The sequence below is a fragment of the Labeo rohita genome, chromosome 8 (assembly GCF_022985175.1).
Source record: "Labeo rohita strain BAU-BD-2019 chromosome 8, IGBB_LRoh.1.0, whole genome shotgun sequence".
Taxonomy (NCBI): Eukaryota; Metazoa; Chordata; class Actinopteri; order Cypriniformes; family Cyprinidae; genus Labeo; species Labeo rohita.
The window spans coordinates 34,944,909-34,961,883 of record NC_066876.1 but is presented as its reverse complement, the minus strand read 5'-3'; the positions used below and the strand labels follow the sequence as shown (position 1 = coordinate 34,961,883).

General features: G+C 34.6%; 1 protein-coding gene across 1 annotated transcript in view; it reads left to right on the top strand.

The window, feature by feature from the left end:
* Positions 1–3,341: 3,341 nt before the first annotated feature.
* dpysl2a (dihydropyrimidinase like 2a) overlaps positions 3,342–16,975 on the top strand; it is a 37,105-nt gene continuing 23,471 nt past the window's right edge. The window contains exon 1 of the mRNA XM_051117915.1: positions 3,342–3,668. Coding sequence (XP_050973872.1) covers positions 3,627–3,668 — 42 coding nt within the window. The 5' untranslated portion in view covers positions 3,342–3,626. The remainder of the gene's footprint in view (positions 3,669–16,975) is intronic.

The window sequence follows — 16,975 nt, the reverse complement described above, 5'->3', positions numbered from 1 at the left end:
ACAGGGTTAGCAGCACTTTTGTGTCAAAGGATGCGGTATAAGAATATCACGGCGAATAATACCAAGAATATCATAGTTAGCAACCGACAGCCAATCGCATACTTTATATTCACATGCTTTGTGCCGTTATGCAAAAAAACCGTGCATTGTACAGAGTGTTTTCACGACGTGTCATCGTGCTGCTGCTGAAAATGGTAATAATCAGCATGTTTGGGGCATAAAAGGCATTTATGGCTTGTGGTTGACCAAACCAGGATTGCCAGAGCAAGAATATTGACAACATTCACATTCATATTAACATTTCCAGTCAGGTAGGTGAAATATTAGGCTAATATCTTAATTAATACTTCTCGTACGACCTATTAACTTTAGTTTGTCAAAATATTGTGCCCTTTCCTGCTTATTAAGTCCTTCTCTAATTGATTTAGCAGCTTCCACATGGTTTTTCTGTGATTTAGACAGCATAAATTAGCTGAACAACATTATTCAGTAGCTGTTCCATGCTGTTGTTTACATCCGAGTATCTCCAATAGGGCCGTGCATCCGGGTAACTGACCAAACCAAGAAGTACGTGAATAAACTTAAACCTCTATAAACTTACATTTCAGTGTTTGAGGGGAAATGTGACAGAAAACTTATGAATTGGACTGTCCAAGAGTTTTGTTCTGACCTTCATAGTCCGAAAAGTCCAAGCTTGATAGTATATTTTGCAATAATAGTACGCTAGAGCCGTTATGTAAACAGAAGGCGTGCTGCGTTCATCCAATCAATGACGCGGACGCTGCAAATATACTAATTTAGAACGTAAATACGTAAAAAATTAGGCACACTACTGGTTGTAACCTGACAAAATATTAATTTAAATAATTCTGATTTTAGAAAATTAAGTTATTTTATATTTCTAATCATAAAACGAATCAATGGGGAAAAAAGTAAATATTTTAAATGATTCTAGGAATCAAATATTTCTACTGTATTTCTAACTGATTTTCATACTATAGGGTTGCATACTTAAACCATACCAGAAGTCTACATAGTATGCATATTGCAGGGATAGTAAAGGGCTTATAGTCAGTGATAATTAGCACATTACTGCCTCCTAATGGCTAAAAAGCCAAAATGATGTTAAACATGCAACACTTAAGTGTCAGTAAAACAAACATCCATCAATAGCTACGGATGAACATTGTGATTTTAGATCTTAGCAACATTAGAAAGATCACATTGTGGTTTTATTCTTTTAATCACGGTGTAAAAAATGCTGTTTGTATAGCTGGATGCTGGAGCTGGTCACTGGTTGCTCCTTTTCACAATCACATTGTCATTGTCTGTTATACTATTCTACAAGATGAGATGCTTCCAAATAGTTTGTACACTCATTTTTCCTTTGTGCACCAAATTGCTCACATTAATAAAGAATGATTAGCCATGCAGTGAGAACCGGACCATGAAATACCAAATTATCTCACACAAGAGCGGGATCCATTGTGTTGCCGGTGGTCTTCATTTATGGGAGACAGGCGTAGAGGACCAGCCTACCCAGTAACCCACGGCAACCATAGAAACTCAGTGGGAGGAGCCTGTGGGCTTCCATTCACGTGATTGGCTGCTGGCAGGTGTTCTGAGGTTGCATATGCTGAAGTGGAGGGGTTGTGTGCAGATTTACAGAGAAATCCAATGCTTAATTAAATATTTGTCAATATATTCCCATTATATTATCATTTCACCCATAATATTTAGGTGTGACTTTTGCATTTTTTAAAAGTGCATTTTATTAATTAGGGACACTAAAATGTGAGTTGAGATTTCACAAATTATGTACATTGATGCTTAAGTCATACATCAGTAATATCTACATCTACATCAGTAATATATATATATATATATATATATATATATATATATATATATATATATATATATATATATATATATATATATATATATATATATATATATGTATTGTTTTAATAAGGTTTTCTGGAATCATCAGCCAGAAAATAAATAAATAAATAAATAAAGCTAGTCTAACCATAATGAATAATGAAAAACAATGAATCAGCACAACAAAGTTCCTATAAGCTGTGATTTTATTTTAAGAAATAAAATAATTATTAAGGATAGATTAATAAATGAATAAAGATTTTATTTTATTTTGTTTTATTTTTTTAAGGATAAACCAGGCCAGGAAACAATAAACCAACACAATACAGTTCCTATAAGCTGTGATTTTATTTTAAGAAATAAAATAATTATTAAGGATAAATTAATAAATTACTAAAGATTTTATTTTATTTTATTTTATTAAGGATAAATCAGGCCAGGAAACCATAAATCAACACAATACAGTTCCTATAAGCTGTGATTTCATTTTAATAATTCAAATAATTATTAAGGATAAATTAATAAATTACTAAAGATTTTATTTTATTTTATTTTATTTTATTATTTATTTTATTTTATTTTATTTTATTTTATTTTATTTTATTTTATTTTATTTTATTTTATTTTATTTTATTAAGAATAAACCAGGCCAGGAGTTTCTAAGTTTGTGGAAATGTTGAGATTTGAGATTTGATTTCATTTAATGTTTTATTTAAATGAAATAAACAAATAATCTGTCTCTCATGGTCTAACCATAATGAATAAAATAGAAAAACGTAACTTTTATTTCTGATTTAATTAAAATGAATTGTTTATTTGAACAGCAAAAATATTTATAGATTAAACAAAATGTATATTATTCAAAACAGAGACATCAGAATACGATCAACATATTCTATAAATATTAGTGCTGTCAAATCGATTAATTACAGTTAATCACATCCAAAATAAAAGTTTGTGTTTACATAATATGTGTGTATACTGTGTATATTTATATGTATATATAAATACACAAAAATACATGTATACAAGAAATATCTGTAATATATATATATTTCTATATATATATATATAATACTAATCATATCTATATATATTAAATATATACATGTATGTGTGTATTTATATATACATATAAGTGCAGACAATACACACACATATTATTTATTTTTGATCCGATTAATCGCGATTAATCGATTTGACAGCCCTAAATCAGTCATTTTTTTGTCATTTCGTATTATACAGAAAATGTAACTTGTTATTGCTTTTGTGCTTCACAAAATCAAAACAATCAACGTAATTATTATTTTAAATAAATTGGTAATATTTTATATTTTAAAATACATAGAAAATATAGATACATAAAAATAGAACTGTCTTCCCAACATTTTATCTAATGAATCTTGTCCTGCATGTATGAAGATGTGTGCGTGAGTGCGCGCGCGTGTGTGTGTGGATCAGGGTGGGGTGTTGCGCATGCACGGTGGCTTTGGCCGTGTAAATCTCCATCAGTGTCTGTCTGGAGCGTCCTGCCGCTGCGCCGGAACAAGAGAGAAGAGCCCGTCATCTGAAACACAGGGGAAATTTTACCATTCACCTTCAAGAATCTCCGCAGGATTGTCTGGAAACCTTCCTCCATCGCGTCCGGGTTGTTTTGTGCCGACGGCGGCGGGTGTCATTGAGCTGCGGGGCGTCGCTTCTCCAAACGCGCATCGGGAACCATTACAGCCATCAGCGCAGAGATGTCCGGATACCAGGGCAAGAAGAACATCCCTCGCATCACTGTGAGTACAAGTCAGCATGAAAGATGGGCTAAAAAAGTCGCGCTGTTGAAATGACAGCGACTTCAGAGATTCATATAATGGCATTTCAACGCTGAACTGCTCAATATTCAGTTAGGTTTTGTGGTTTTATAGTGGTCCAGTTGTGTCAACACCATTCCATCAGATGCTGGATTACTGTCATCTCTGGTTTCTGTATATGATGCGCTCAGGCCCACTTTTGAGTGTGTTCTTTGTGGGTCACCCATTGGAGCTCTATAGGTCACACTGGATTCATCTGTTACCTTGTGGAAAGCTATCAAGCATGCATGCATGCATTATAAAACAGGCCTCATTTAAACAGAATATTGTGCATTATTCTCCTGCCACATTGTTATTTTAATTGCAATATTATAATGTGTTGCATTCAGTTCTAATGCATATTTGTGACTGGTGGTTTGCATGTACTTGCATTTTCTTTCATTTAAAAACAGCTGTATGGAAAGCTGTTAAACGTGCATGCATTATTTCAAAATCCTAGGATACCCTTAAATTAAATAAACATCATTCTTAGCCATTCTTATCTTATCTCCAGTAAATATGATGCAATGCATCTTTGAAATTCCTTGGAAATCTTTGTGAATTATGGTTTTGCATGCACTGGTAACATTATGTTTCAGTTTTAGTTAACAGAAAGCTGTTAAACATGCATGCATTATGTTAAGATCCTAGGAATATACGATATTGCATAGCCTTAAATTAAAAAAATCGTATCCATTTTTGCACAATATCATACCTATCATACATATCATTGCAGCTCTTTGGAAATCTTTGTGAATGTGGTTTTGCATACATCAAAACATTCACCATCTTAAGTATGTTTAATTTTTTTTTTTAAAAAAAACAAGATGTTAAGCATGCATGAAGTATTTTTAGATTCTAAAAATATACCAAAATGCATTGCCTCAATTAAAGTAAACATATATTTACATTAGGTATTCTTACAAGATATGTATCTTATTTCCAATGAATAAGAAGCTATGCATCATTGCAGTTCTTTGTGAATGATTTTTTTGCATGCACTGAAAATACTTTCAAAATGTCATTTTATTAAAAAGCACGCATGCATTCTTAAATCAAACCAAACCTATTTCAGATTTAGTAGCAGGAATGTATTTTACAAAATAGTGATGGTTGTGCATGCATCAACAACATTCACCTTCAAAAGTGCATTTTATTAATGTAAAAAGCAGCTTCAGTTTAGCTGCCAGTACAATGGCCTCTGCACCCACCCCCGCTGTAAGCCGGAGCTGCTTTGATAGCCATGCTAAATGCAGAGAACCGTCTCCAGAGGAAATGAATGAAAATCCTCTTTCAAAAAGTAGGTCAGTGAATGTAAAGTGTGTGTCATGGTATGTGGTGATGCATGCCTGTAAAACGTCTTCAGTCCACTGGTGACATTTATAGTCCAAAGACAGCGTGCACTGCACCCATATTCACTGGGATTGTTTTAGAGGGTACGCTGATCGGTTAGCGGAGGCCTGTAAGAACGGGCAGATCTGGGACAGGAGCGAGAAAGATGAAAACTCTTGCCTTTGCCGTTAGATCTTGCCTTTAGCTCTTGGACGTCAGCTAAGCTTCAGCCATCTTAAGGGATGGTGATAAGACTGCCAGTGGGTGGCAAACACCGATACTGTACTGCACACTCACAGACTTAAAGGAATATTTCACGTTATGTCATTGTTCTAAACTGGCATGCAGGGAAAAACAGGAGAGTTCATGCAATTATTTTGCATACAGTGACATTGTCGACCTCCAGAAAGCACCATAATGTATCATTTAACTAGTCCACATGACAGCTTATATGTGGAACAGACCTAAATTTAATTTTCACAAATCTTTAAAATCTCATTTGTATCCTTGTTTAGAAGTTGTCAGGAGCAGTTGTGCATCAAAAGTAAATGTGGCACCAGTTAAAATATGTGGAAATGTAAATGAGGTTGTATGGAAAAGAGCTGCATGAAGATCCTTAACATTTTGTTTGGATCTTTATAAAGAAATGCCTATGGAAAGATGCATGTTAAAAAAGAGAAGAGATGTTTTTATGCATGGATAAAGTTATAGTTAACATGAAATAGCATTTGCAACCTATTGCATGTCCATAGCATGTTATATTGTGAATGAAGCAAGATATTCAATAAGAAAAAACAACATTTCTTTGTGATTTATTTTTTGCATTTATTTCAGTAATAATGTGCACTGATATGTAGTGTAATATATGAAATATTAGCTGGAAAATAATTTGAAATGGAACAGATTATTGAAACTTTAGATAAAATATTTTTAAAAATCTAAAAAATATGTTTGCATTTTTTTTTGTTGATGTTTATGGCTCATATAGTGAGTATATGTAGCTCATACTTGAGGAGAAAAAAGCATGTAGATTTTACGACCAAACTGAGCAAAAACATGCAATTTGGTGCAGATGCTGATATTTATATGGATGAAAAGTAACATTAAATTTTCTAAATGAATTAGATCTTTATAGCAGTATAGCAGATACTTAAAATAACATAACAACAGATTACAAAAAATGCATATAAATATCAGTTGTCACTATATAACTCCCAATAATATATCCTAATAACATGATATTTAAATGTGACCCTGGAACACAAAACCAGTCATAAGTAGCATGGGTATATTTTTTTAGCAATAGAAAATAATACATTGTATGGGTCAAAATTATTGATTTTTATTTTATGCAAAAAATCATTAGGCTATTAAGTGAAGATCATGTTCCATGAAGATTTTCTGTACATTTCCTACTGTAAATATATAAAAACTTCATTTTTGATTAGTAGTATGCATTGCTAAGAACTTCATTTGGACAACTTTAAAGGTGTTTTTCTCAGTATTTAGATTTTTTGGCACCCTCACATTCCAGATTTTCAAATATTTGTATCTCGGACAAATACTGTTTTTTCCTAACAAACCATACATCAATGGAAAATTGACCCTTATGACTGGTTTTGTGGTCCAGGGTCACAAATGCATGTGATCAAAGCTCTGTACTTTCAGAACATATATAATGCAATGCAGTGAAGACTGAGAGATGAATAAACCTTCCTCAAAAGCTTGATGACCATATTTGACTTAAACATAATTTTTATTTAACATTATGTATGGATAATCAAGTAAAGCAACGTTTTCTCAGTCCAGTAAGTGTTTATCTTAAAATATTACTAACAAAATAATAGTTTACTTTATAAAAATCAGTTTCACAGCTAAAAAAAACGAGAACCACAAGCTGAAGGAGGACGTTTTTTCAATTATTAAAGACCATATAATAAACTATCAATCACAAAACAGGTTTTTAGGCAAAGTTTTATCATTTTGATCATTCAGAGGCCTTAGAAATTCATGTATAATATATGATACAGTAGGCGTTATAGGGTTAAGAAAGTAACTAAATGTTGATGCAGCATTGGATTTAAGTGGAAATATGATTTTCCTTTTTAATGCCTGAGCATTAGCCTGTCAGTCTCTTTCTTTCTCGCTCTAGTATTGTCTGACAATGTCACAACGCCACCACTCGTGACAGACATGGCCTGAGCACTCGATCCCTTCTCTCTGAAACACACACATACACCCCCATGGCCCACTTTCTAGCCATGTTTTCTGCTGCAATCACATTCCCGCAGCTCAGACAATGTTCTGCTTCGCCTGACTTCATCGTCCGCAGCGTATCGAATGGCTGAGAGGTCTGCCGGTTTTATGTCGTTCACTCAGGCTCTCATTGATTTGATAAAAGTGCAGCCGTTCGTTCCCTTTGACCCCTGCGTGAATTAGCGACAGCAGTGAAACTCACCTTAAAAAACTGAGATGTGAGTCAGTAAGCCATCTCGATCAATGCTGTTAAACTTTTATTGCTCGCTCACGGCTCAGCAATTCTCAGATATTTTTCATTTATGTATCAACTTGTTCTCTCTTGCACTGGAAAAAAACTGTTTTTCTTTAAGTATTTTTGTGTTGTTTTCCATTAAAATTATCTAAACATTCTGAAATCAAGATACATTTACCTGAGAAACAAAATTATTAAATATCTTTAGTCTTGTGTTCTAAAAAAAAGAAAATATTTCAATGGGTAATTAAAATAATCTTGTTTTCTGAGCTATGGTTATTTTTCTTACCCCATTGGCAGATTTTGTTTTTATTGTTTTAAGCAAAAACTAAGAAAAAAATTAGATTGCATTTCAATTAAATGTATCTTGATTCAAGATTGTTTAGATATTTGTGCTAGAAAACAAGATACTCTAATAATGACAGATATTTTTCTTGTTTTAATCATAAACTCACTTAATTTTGATTATTCTTTCAGAAAACAGGACTTGAGAAGCCATTTTGCTTCTCAAGTAAATCTTGATTCAAGAATGTTTAGTTATTTGTACTGGGAAATAATACAAAAATACTGAGAAAATCATTTTTTGCAGTGTATAATTCTTTAAGAAGACAATAAATAGAAAAGAGTCAATTGTAAAAGTTGTAATTTTGGATCGTTTGGACTTTCAAGAATTTGATGAAGCGTGTTTGTGTTTATATTGAGATCTTTGGTTTTTGATTGCTGACATCTTGTTGAATCCAAGCAAAGTCTGAGACGTTAAGGAGATCTCTTCTGAAAACCCAAGAACGAATGTGAGATTTTCTCAGAAAATGTAAACTTAAAGTTTGCTCTTCATTGATTCTCATAACCATCTACACTGTAAAAAAAACTTAAAATAATTTGTTACGCGGCTGCCTTAAAATTTTAAATTCAGTCAACTCGTCAAGTCAAGTTGTGCTAAGTGACAACTGAGATATTTGAGTTGATTCTAAGGGGTGGGAGAAAAAAATAGATTCTCCAATGCATTGTGATTCTCTCTTCAATGATTCTGAATCGATTCTAAGCTCGTTTTTTTGCGCTGTGACGCGTGCACATTGATGACAGTGTGTGTTTCCACCCACCGCGTTTTACTTTAGATATGCTTTCCTTAATGCCGTTTGTAATGCAGTACTATTAGATGCACGAAACTCAAGCACTTTCACGTGCGCTTTGTGTTTGTTGTCCTGGAGATCGATTGCGGCTGTGGTTAAATAGACTTGCACTTTCGAATACTTCTATACGAAACTGATGTTCACACAGTCAGTTATGTTTTCAGAGCAGGACAAAACATCTGATATATTGAAATAGATCTGTGCATTAAGTATACTTCACTTTTAATGCGTACGCGAGGGACACCACCTGATTTTTGTAACCGTACGTATACTTTGTATGTGCAGGTTGCACATGCGCATTTAAGTTGTTTTATGTTGTTAAATGCAGCTTCAAAGGCTCTAAACGATCCCAGCCGAGGAACAAGGGTCTTATCTAGGGAAACAATCGGTCCTTTTTTTCAGAAAATAAAAATTTGTATACTTTTTAAGCACAAAAGCTCATGTAGCACAGGCTCTGGGATGCGCGTTCATGTACTATTGAATCACGTCGAAAGGTCACACGGAACGTAGGCGGAACTACAGACCTAGTGTTTACAAAGCAAACGCACAAAGACTAAGAAAGTGCAAGTAAGTCAAACACTGTTTACAAACAAAAAGGTACAATGATGTCGGACAATTCTGAAGTTGTAGGAGGAGTTTTTCGATATACTCTACCTTTTTGAGTCGGAGTACACAGACAATGAACTTGTGATCCGAAGACGTGATTCGTAGTAATGATGGGAAATTTGGATCATTTTACCGACTTGGACCTTTGAGTCTCGTTCAGCAAAATCATCTTTTTTCGGGTCATTTTGTTCATTTTGAATCACTCCCCGAGACGACTCGTTCATCCTGAGTCACATTAAAGATTTGTTCAAAATGAAGAAATCATTCAAGAACGACCCATGGACGCGCATTCCCAGAGCCTGTGCTACACGACTGATCATTTCGCTAGATAAGACCCTTCTACCCTTTTGAAGCTGCATTTAAACTACATTTTGGAAGTTCAAAATCGGGGCACCAATGAAGTCCATCATATGCAGAAAAATCCTGAAATCCTTTCCTCAAAAACAATAATTTCTTTACGACTGAAGACAGAAAGACATGAACATCTTTGATGACAGGGGCGTGAGTAAATTATTTGTAAATTGTTGTTCTGGTTGAGTTCTCCTTTAAAGCTGCCACTGTCTATGGTCTCATCAGTAATAATCAAACGGCAATAATGCTGAGGAAAAAAAGAAAAACCCATAACTATTGTCTGTAAACTTTTGGATACTTAAAGAACATTTATTTTAAATACGTAATTGTTTTAAAAAGTAGCCTGTTTACATAATAAAAAAAAGTAAATTTTGCACAAAATAAATTTGATATAAAATTCATATGAAAATGTAGACTTGTGCAGTAATATTGAAAACCGAGAACGTGACACATCGTGATATTGGGTTGATAATGAAAATCGCAGTACTGGCATACAGAGATTCCAACTATAAACAAAAAGCACAGAAACTGCAATTTTGGTTAAAATGTATGGTTGTAAAGATGTATTTGCACAGCAGAAAAATTTATTGGGGAAAAAATGTAGATCAAGAATCGTTTTGGAATCGGATCGTGACTCCCAGAATCGTGAAGTGCCTAAAGATTCCCACCCCTAGTTGATTCAACTTAAAATTTTAAGGCAGCAGGGTGAAAAAATATTTTAAGCTGACTCAACAGTGTAGAAAAACATGAGAAATAGAAATCTCCTTTGTGAAATTTTATTTTTGTTTTGTGATTGTGATATTACAAAAAAATTTGGTAATTTTAGGGTTTATATAAGGTGCTTAAAGTGCTTGATGCTTGAATTTGACTTTTTGAAATTTAAGGCCTGGAAAACCCTTTTAAATAGCAGTATTCTTGAAGAGGTGCTTGGAAAGTGCTTGCTTGAATTATTGAAAAACAGTGTATCTATCAAAAAAGTGCTTCATTTTTTATTTGCATGCAATTAAAAACGACTTTTTTGACTATTAGTGTCATAAAACTAGTGAGTAGTACTGAGTGTCATGTCAACATAGCTGAAGATGTGAAAAGAGGAACAGATGAAGCGAATCAATTGAGTGAGTCATTTAAGATGAAAACGCTCCGATTAATTCAAACTCATGACTTCTTTCCATTTCAAGTGATTCACTAGCAAAAAAAAAAAATTAAATTAAAAGAGCAATTAATTTTCGATCCATCATTTAACATCTTGTGAAGTGAAAAGCTGTGTGTTTGTAAGAAACAAGTCCATTATTGAGGCGTTTTTTTTTACCTTTAAACCATCTCTTCTGACTGAAATCCATAGTGAAGTCAATAAACCATAATAATGCAAGTCATGAGATTAATTCAAACTCATGACTTCTTTCAATTTCAAGTGATTCACTAGCAAAAAAAAAAAATTAAATTAAAAGAGCAATTAATTTTCGAATTTCAACACCATTTAAAAAACATTGCATTGTAGCATGATCCACTGTTTTTTCATCGCAAATGATTGAACTTATATTGGAACTTGAAAAAGATATTGGAGTCCTTGAAAATCAAAAAAGTAGTGCTTGAAAAGTCCTTGAAAGTCCAGTGTCTGTTTGAAGCCTGAATTTATCACGTGTAAGCATAGCAGTGCAGTTGACGTGTGGCTAGAAAAATCACTGAAGGAAATTGCAGAGTAATAGCATGTAATGTCTTCCTGAGAACAATGTCTGTGCCAATAAACTTAGTTTCGACACCTAATGTGCTTTTGATTGTTGGCAGGTGGCGATAAACTGCTCGCTGTAATTTGACATCTATTTTGTTAAAACTGCAACATTCATACTTCCTCAGTTGTCACGATGAAGATAATCTTTCATGTTCAACAGAGCATTGACCCTGTAGATTACACTGATTGCTAGTTCAGAACCCGAAAACGTCATTCTGATTTGAAGCTGAACTCAAGATTAACCCTCTGGCGCAGAAATACTCAACAAAGACTCAACATTTCCAGCTAGCGCAGAGCAGTTGAGCTCATGTTCAGGAATAGAGTGAACTCAGATGTTTTAAAGATGACATATCATGAAAATTGGACTTTCTTGAAGTGCTATAATCGGGTCCTCAGTGCATCTACTAACTCAGAAAACGTGAAAAAGGACAACCCGGTAACTTTTGGTAAGCAAGCATGTGAAAAAACGAGTGTGTCAGATTTTGCTACCCCCTTGGTAAAGGGATCTTCTTATAATATCATCGCCCCTTAATCTGCATGTTTCCACCCACAGTGCCGTCATTTTGTTTTCGCAAGCAACAACGGTGTACTAGTTCTAACGCCATGGCGCAAGTTATTCGCGTTCTTCGGATGTGTGCGCTCAGAAAACCCTATTTTAGAAGTTGAAACTACTATGGTTTAAAATGCAGGATTTCTGCATGATAGACATTATAAGCAAAACCAAACAGATGTTTTTAACAGAGCATCTCAGCTACGAGACACACGTCATAATCTGAAAACCACACCCACCTGGGGGGAAACATACCAGCGCTCTCCATTGACTTTGTATTGCGGGAAGCTGCCTCATTGTCATTTCTGACTTACAACAAAAAACAGAACAATGTCTAAAAACTTCTATGTGACAAAGTGTACAGTAAACAAGCTACAGTTGTACATACGCTGTCCACCCAAAAAATGAGCGTTTGCGGACACAAAAGTAGAGCGCAACGTGTCATATTACTCATATTACTGAGAACTACGCCTACTATAACTACAAGTTATATTGAGAAGCTAAATTTTTATTGTTTTTTTAGTTTGTTTACTGTACACCTTGTCACATAGCAGCTTTTAGACATTGTTCTGTTTTTTGTTATAAGTCAGAAATGACAAGAAGGCAGCTTTTCGCAATACAAAGTCAATGGTGAGCATTGGATTGTTTCCCCGCCCCCCCGGTGTGGGCGTGGCCTAAATGCACTCTGTCGAAAAGGGGGCGGGGAGCAGCAGATTATTTGCATTTAAAGAGACATGCACAGAAACAGCGTGTTTCTGCTTCCACTCAAAATAGGCATTTTCAAAATGATATGCGGGGTATTTTGAGCTGAAACTTAACAGACACATTCTGGGTCTCCTATTATGTGCTACTGTTATACACAGTTTCATGAATAATTACAAAGAAACAGCAAGTAAACACACTGAATTAAAAGTGAAATTTTGAAGTATATTAGTACTAATAATTGTTATATAATTTACAAATTTGTAAAGTCATTTGGATCCGCTGCAGTGAATGGGTGCCGTCAGAATGAGTGTCCAAACAGCTGATAAAAACATCACAATAATCCACATGTAATCCACACCACTCCAATCCATCATTTAACATCTTGTGAAGTGAAAAGCTGTGTGTTTGTAAGAAACAAGTCCATTATTGAGGCGTTTTTTTACCTTTAAACCATCTCTTCTGACTGAAATCCATAGTGAAGTCAATAAACTATTATAATGCTTCCTCCATAATGCAAGTCCATCCTCTGTTGTCCTCTCAAATCAAAATATACAACATATTTGTTATGAACTGTTTTGGACTGTCTGTAAATGGTACTTTATGTATGCAGATTTCTCTCCTGATTCAGATGAGATGACTTTTTTACTGGGAAAAACTATTGTGATGGAATATGGACTTATATTTTAGCCGGAAGCAATGGTTTAAAGTTAAAAACATTTTAATAATGGATTTTTCAAACATACAGCTTTTCACTTTACAAGACATTAATTGATGGACTGGAGTGGCGTGGATTACTTGTGATGTTTTAATCAGCTGTTTGGACTCTCATTCTGACGGCACCCATTCACTGCAGAGGATCCATTGGTGAGCAAGTGATGTAATGCTACATTTCTCCAAATCTGATGAAGAAACAAACTCATCTACATCTCGGATGGCCTGAAAATTTAAGTAAAATGTCATTTTTGGGTGAATTATTTCTTATTATTCCTTACCTAATGTGAATTATTTCTTACCTATATTGTTATGAATTGCACACTCAAGTATTTTAAAACATAGTGACTATGTTCCTAGAAGTATAATTCTTACCATTCAAAATGCTGTATATCAGTTCAGCCACAGGGAGTATGAAATAAACTTAACAAAACACTATAAATTCTAGACCTAGCTGGATTTGCAGTTCAAGCTCAATGTAAACACAAATGTGGACAGAGAAAATGAAATTGGTGAACCAGCTTTGACCTGGTTAAATCATTTGCCTGTGGACATTTGTGTTTAGCATGAGCTAGAGATCTGTACAATGTCTACAGTCTCCGTTTGAATTTTTTTGAAAGCCATAGCAAAATACTCTATGCAATCATGTGAATACACATGCATTTTTGTATTTGGATTGCATTCTGACATGCATTTACATGCATGCACGCATTTCACGTGAAGAAGTAAAACACAAGCCTGGTCAGCCACAGAAACACTTCCACTAACTGCTAGACGTGACTGTACCTTCAAGAATCTGAGCATGTTTGACCCACTTACTCGACCGCAGACCTCTTAGTTCTCATTGTGCATTACTTTCAGAAAGGCGGTTTTTCTTGTGCACTCCGGATGGGATGGGAGTGCACTCCGTCTAAGGGCCATTATGACTGTCAATTGGAGTAGCTTGAGTTAGTGTGTATGTCTTTAGGATAAAAGTATGCACCAGATACGCTGTAAGTGGGTCACAGGGATTTGTTCTGGTATGGATGGACTCTCTGGAGAGCATCATTAGCAGACCCTCACGCTGGCTGAAGTACACACTACATGTGCAGCTGAGGAAAAGTCAATTATTACGTACTGCATTTGTCTCTTTAATCCAAACAGGGCCACACTAGGCGCTCTTAGCTGTCGGAAATACGTTTAACCATAACAAACGTTTAGTTAGTACAAACACTGTAACGCTTGATATAGAGGAGGGACTTTTTACTGTTACGTAATGACCCAATAAGCCCATTCACAGGCTTTACAATGGATTAAAGGAATATTCCGGATTCAATATGGGTTCAGCTCTAACAACAGCATTTGTCAAATATTGTTTGTTAAAGCACTTACATTTATTCTTTCATACAAACGTATGTAATTTAAGCTTTTTAAAAAGTTGTCTAAATCATTATTTTTGCTAAGACTGCTTGTCCAGATGGGTGTCAGAATATTTGTTTTCTGGTTGTTGTTTGTCATCAAATGTCATGAATATGCAGATGCCAGGATGTTTGCGTTGCTTTGTCGATTCCAGACAGTCTGGCAAACTACCAGCTCGGCTCCACATAAACAACAGAGTTGTGTCACTTTCCTTTTTGGTATGCTTAAGCAGACCTCACACAAAATGAACAGAATCTGCAAAATGTTAATTATTTTGCCAAAACAAGAGGGATCATACAAAATGCATGTTATGTTTTATTTAGTACTGACCTGAATAAGATATTTCACATAAGAGATGTTTACATTAAAGTCACTCAAGAGAAAATAATAGTTGAATTCATAAAAATGACCCTGTTCAAAAGTTTACATACACTTGATTCTTAATACTGTGTTCTTACCTGAATGATCCACAGATGTGTGTGTGTGTGTTTTAATTTCATGATTTTTCCTTGTTTGTCTTAAACAGTTAAACTGCCCGCTGTTCTTTATAAAAATCCTTCAGGTCCCACAAATTCCTTGGTTTTTCAGCATTTTTGTGTATTTGAGCTCTTTCCAACAATGACTGTATGATTTTGAGATCCATCTTTTCACACTGATGACAACTGAGGGACTCACATGCAACTATTACTGAAGGTTCAAATGCTCATTGATGCTTCAGACGGAAACACAATGTATTAAGAGCTGGGGGTGAAAACTTTTGAACAGAATGAAAATGTGTGCATTTTGCATTTTTAAATATCATATTTGTTTCATTTAGTACTGCCCTTCAGAAGCTACAGAAGATCCTTACATGTTTCCCAGAAGACAAAATAAGTTAAATTTACCCTGATCTTCAAATTCAAAAAGTTTCCACCCCCAGCTCTTAATGCATTGTGTTTCCTTCTAAAGCATCAGTGAGTGTTTGAACCTTCTGTAATAGTTGCATATGAGTCCCTCAGTTGTGCTCAGTGTGAAAAGATGGATCTCAAAATAATTGTTGGAGAGGGTTCAAATACACAAAAATGCTGAAAAACCAAAAAATTTGTGGGACCTGAAGGAACAGCAGGCAGTTTAACTATTCATGACAAACAAGGGACTGATGAACAACTATCACTAAAAAAATACTACTAATAAAGTAGCTGTGGATCTTTCAGGTAACAACAGTATTAAGAATCAAGTTTATGTGAACTTTTGAACAGGGTAATTTTTACAAATTCAACTATTATTTTCTCTTGTGGACTATATGTATACACCTTTTATGTGAAAAATCTTATTCAGGTCAGTACTAAATAAAAAATGACATGCATTTTGTATGATCCCTCTTATTTTGGTAAAATAATTTGCAGATTCTGCAAGGTGTATGTAAACTTCTGGCTTCAACAGTAAATAATCTATTTATTAATACAGTATTTATATCTGATTTGATTAGTATACCTTGAAAAAAGGCTGTAATATTGGTGAAAAGTATGTTTACAGGTATTGCTTTGCATATTTGCATATATAATTATGCATATGTTTCCTTCATACGTATTTATGCCATTAGTTTACTCAATTATTTTCAAAACTGTGCCACAAATATGGTCAGTAGAGCTTAAATATCTACCATTTGTGTGGTTGAAATTAGACAGTAAAGACCCTGCTGAAAAAAAACAGCTAAAACCAGCATAGGTTGGTTGGCTGGTCTTAGTTGGTTTAAGCTGGGAATAGCTGATTTTAGCTGGTCTCCCAGCCTGACCAGCTAAGACCAGGCTGGATGACCAGCTAAAACCAGCCAACCAGCTTAGGCTGGTTTTAGTTGTTTTTTTTTTCAGCAGGGGAATCAACCAATTTATATACTTAACTAAATGTCTGCTTGTACCAAAACGATCTTCTTTACTAATTAAAAGCAAATAACTTCTCCTGGACAAAGCTTTGATTCTTTCTAGGAAAGCTGAAGTCAGAATTGAGAGGCAGCCATGTGTGATTTGTTATATTTTGGACATGCTTATCCTTTGTATTAGCATCCAAAACTGTAATTATCCATTTTGAGAAGTCGCCTACCTTCTTTAATCCTCTAATCGGTCCGTATTCCCGAATATGCATTAAGACATTAAAGAACTGCTGTGTAAGCCAAAAGCTCAGCAGTAAAGCAGATGTAAAGGTCTGTTTTAATGAGCCTTTGGGCCGTAATGCCGGCCGTAGAATGAGCCAGCGTTTGTCTGGACTCAG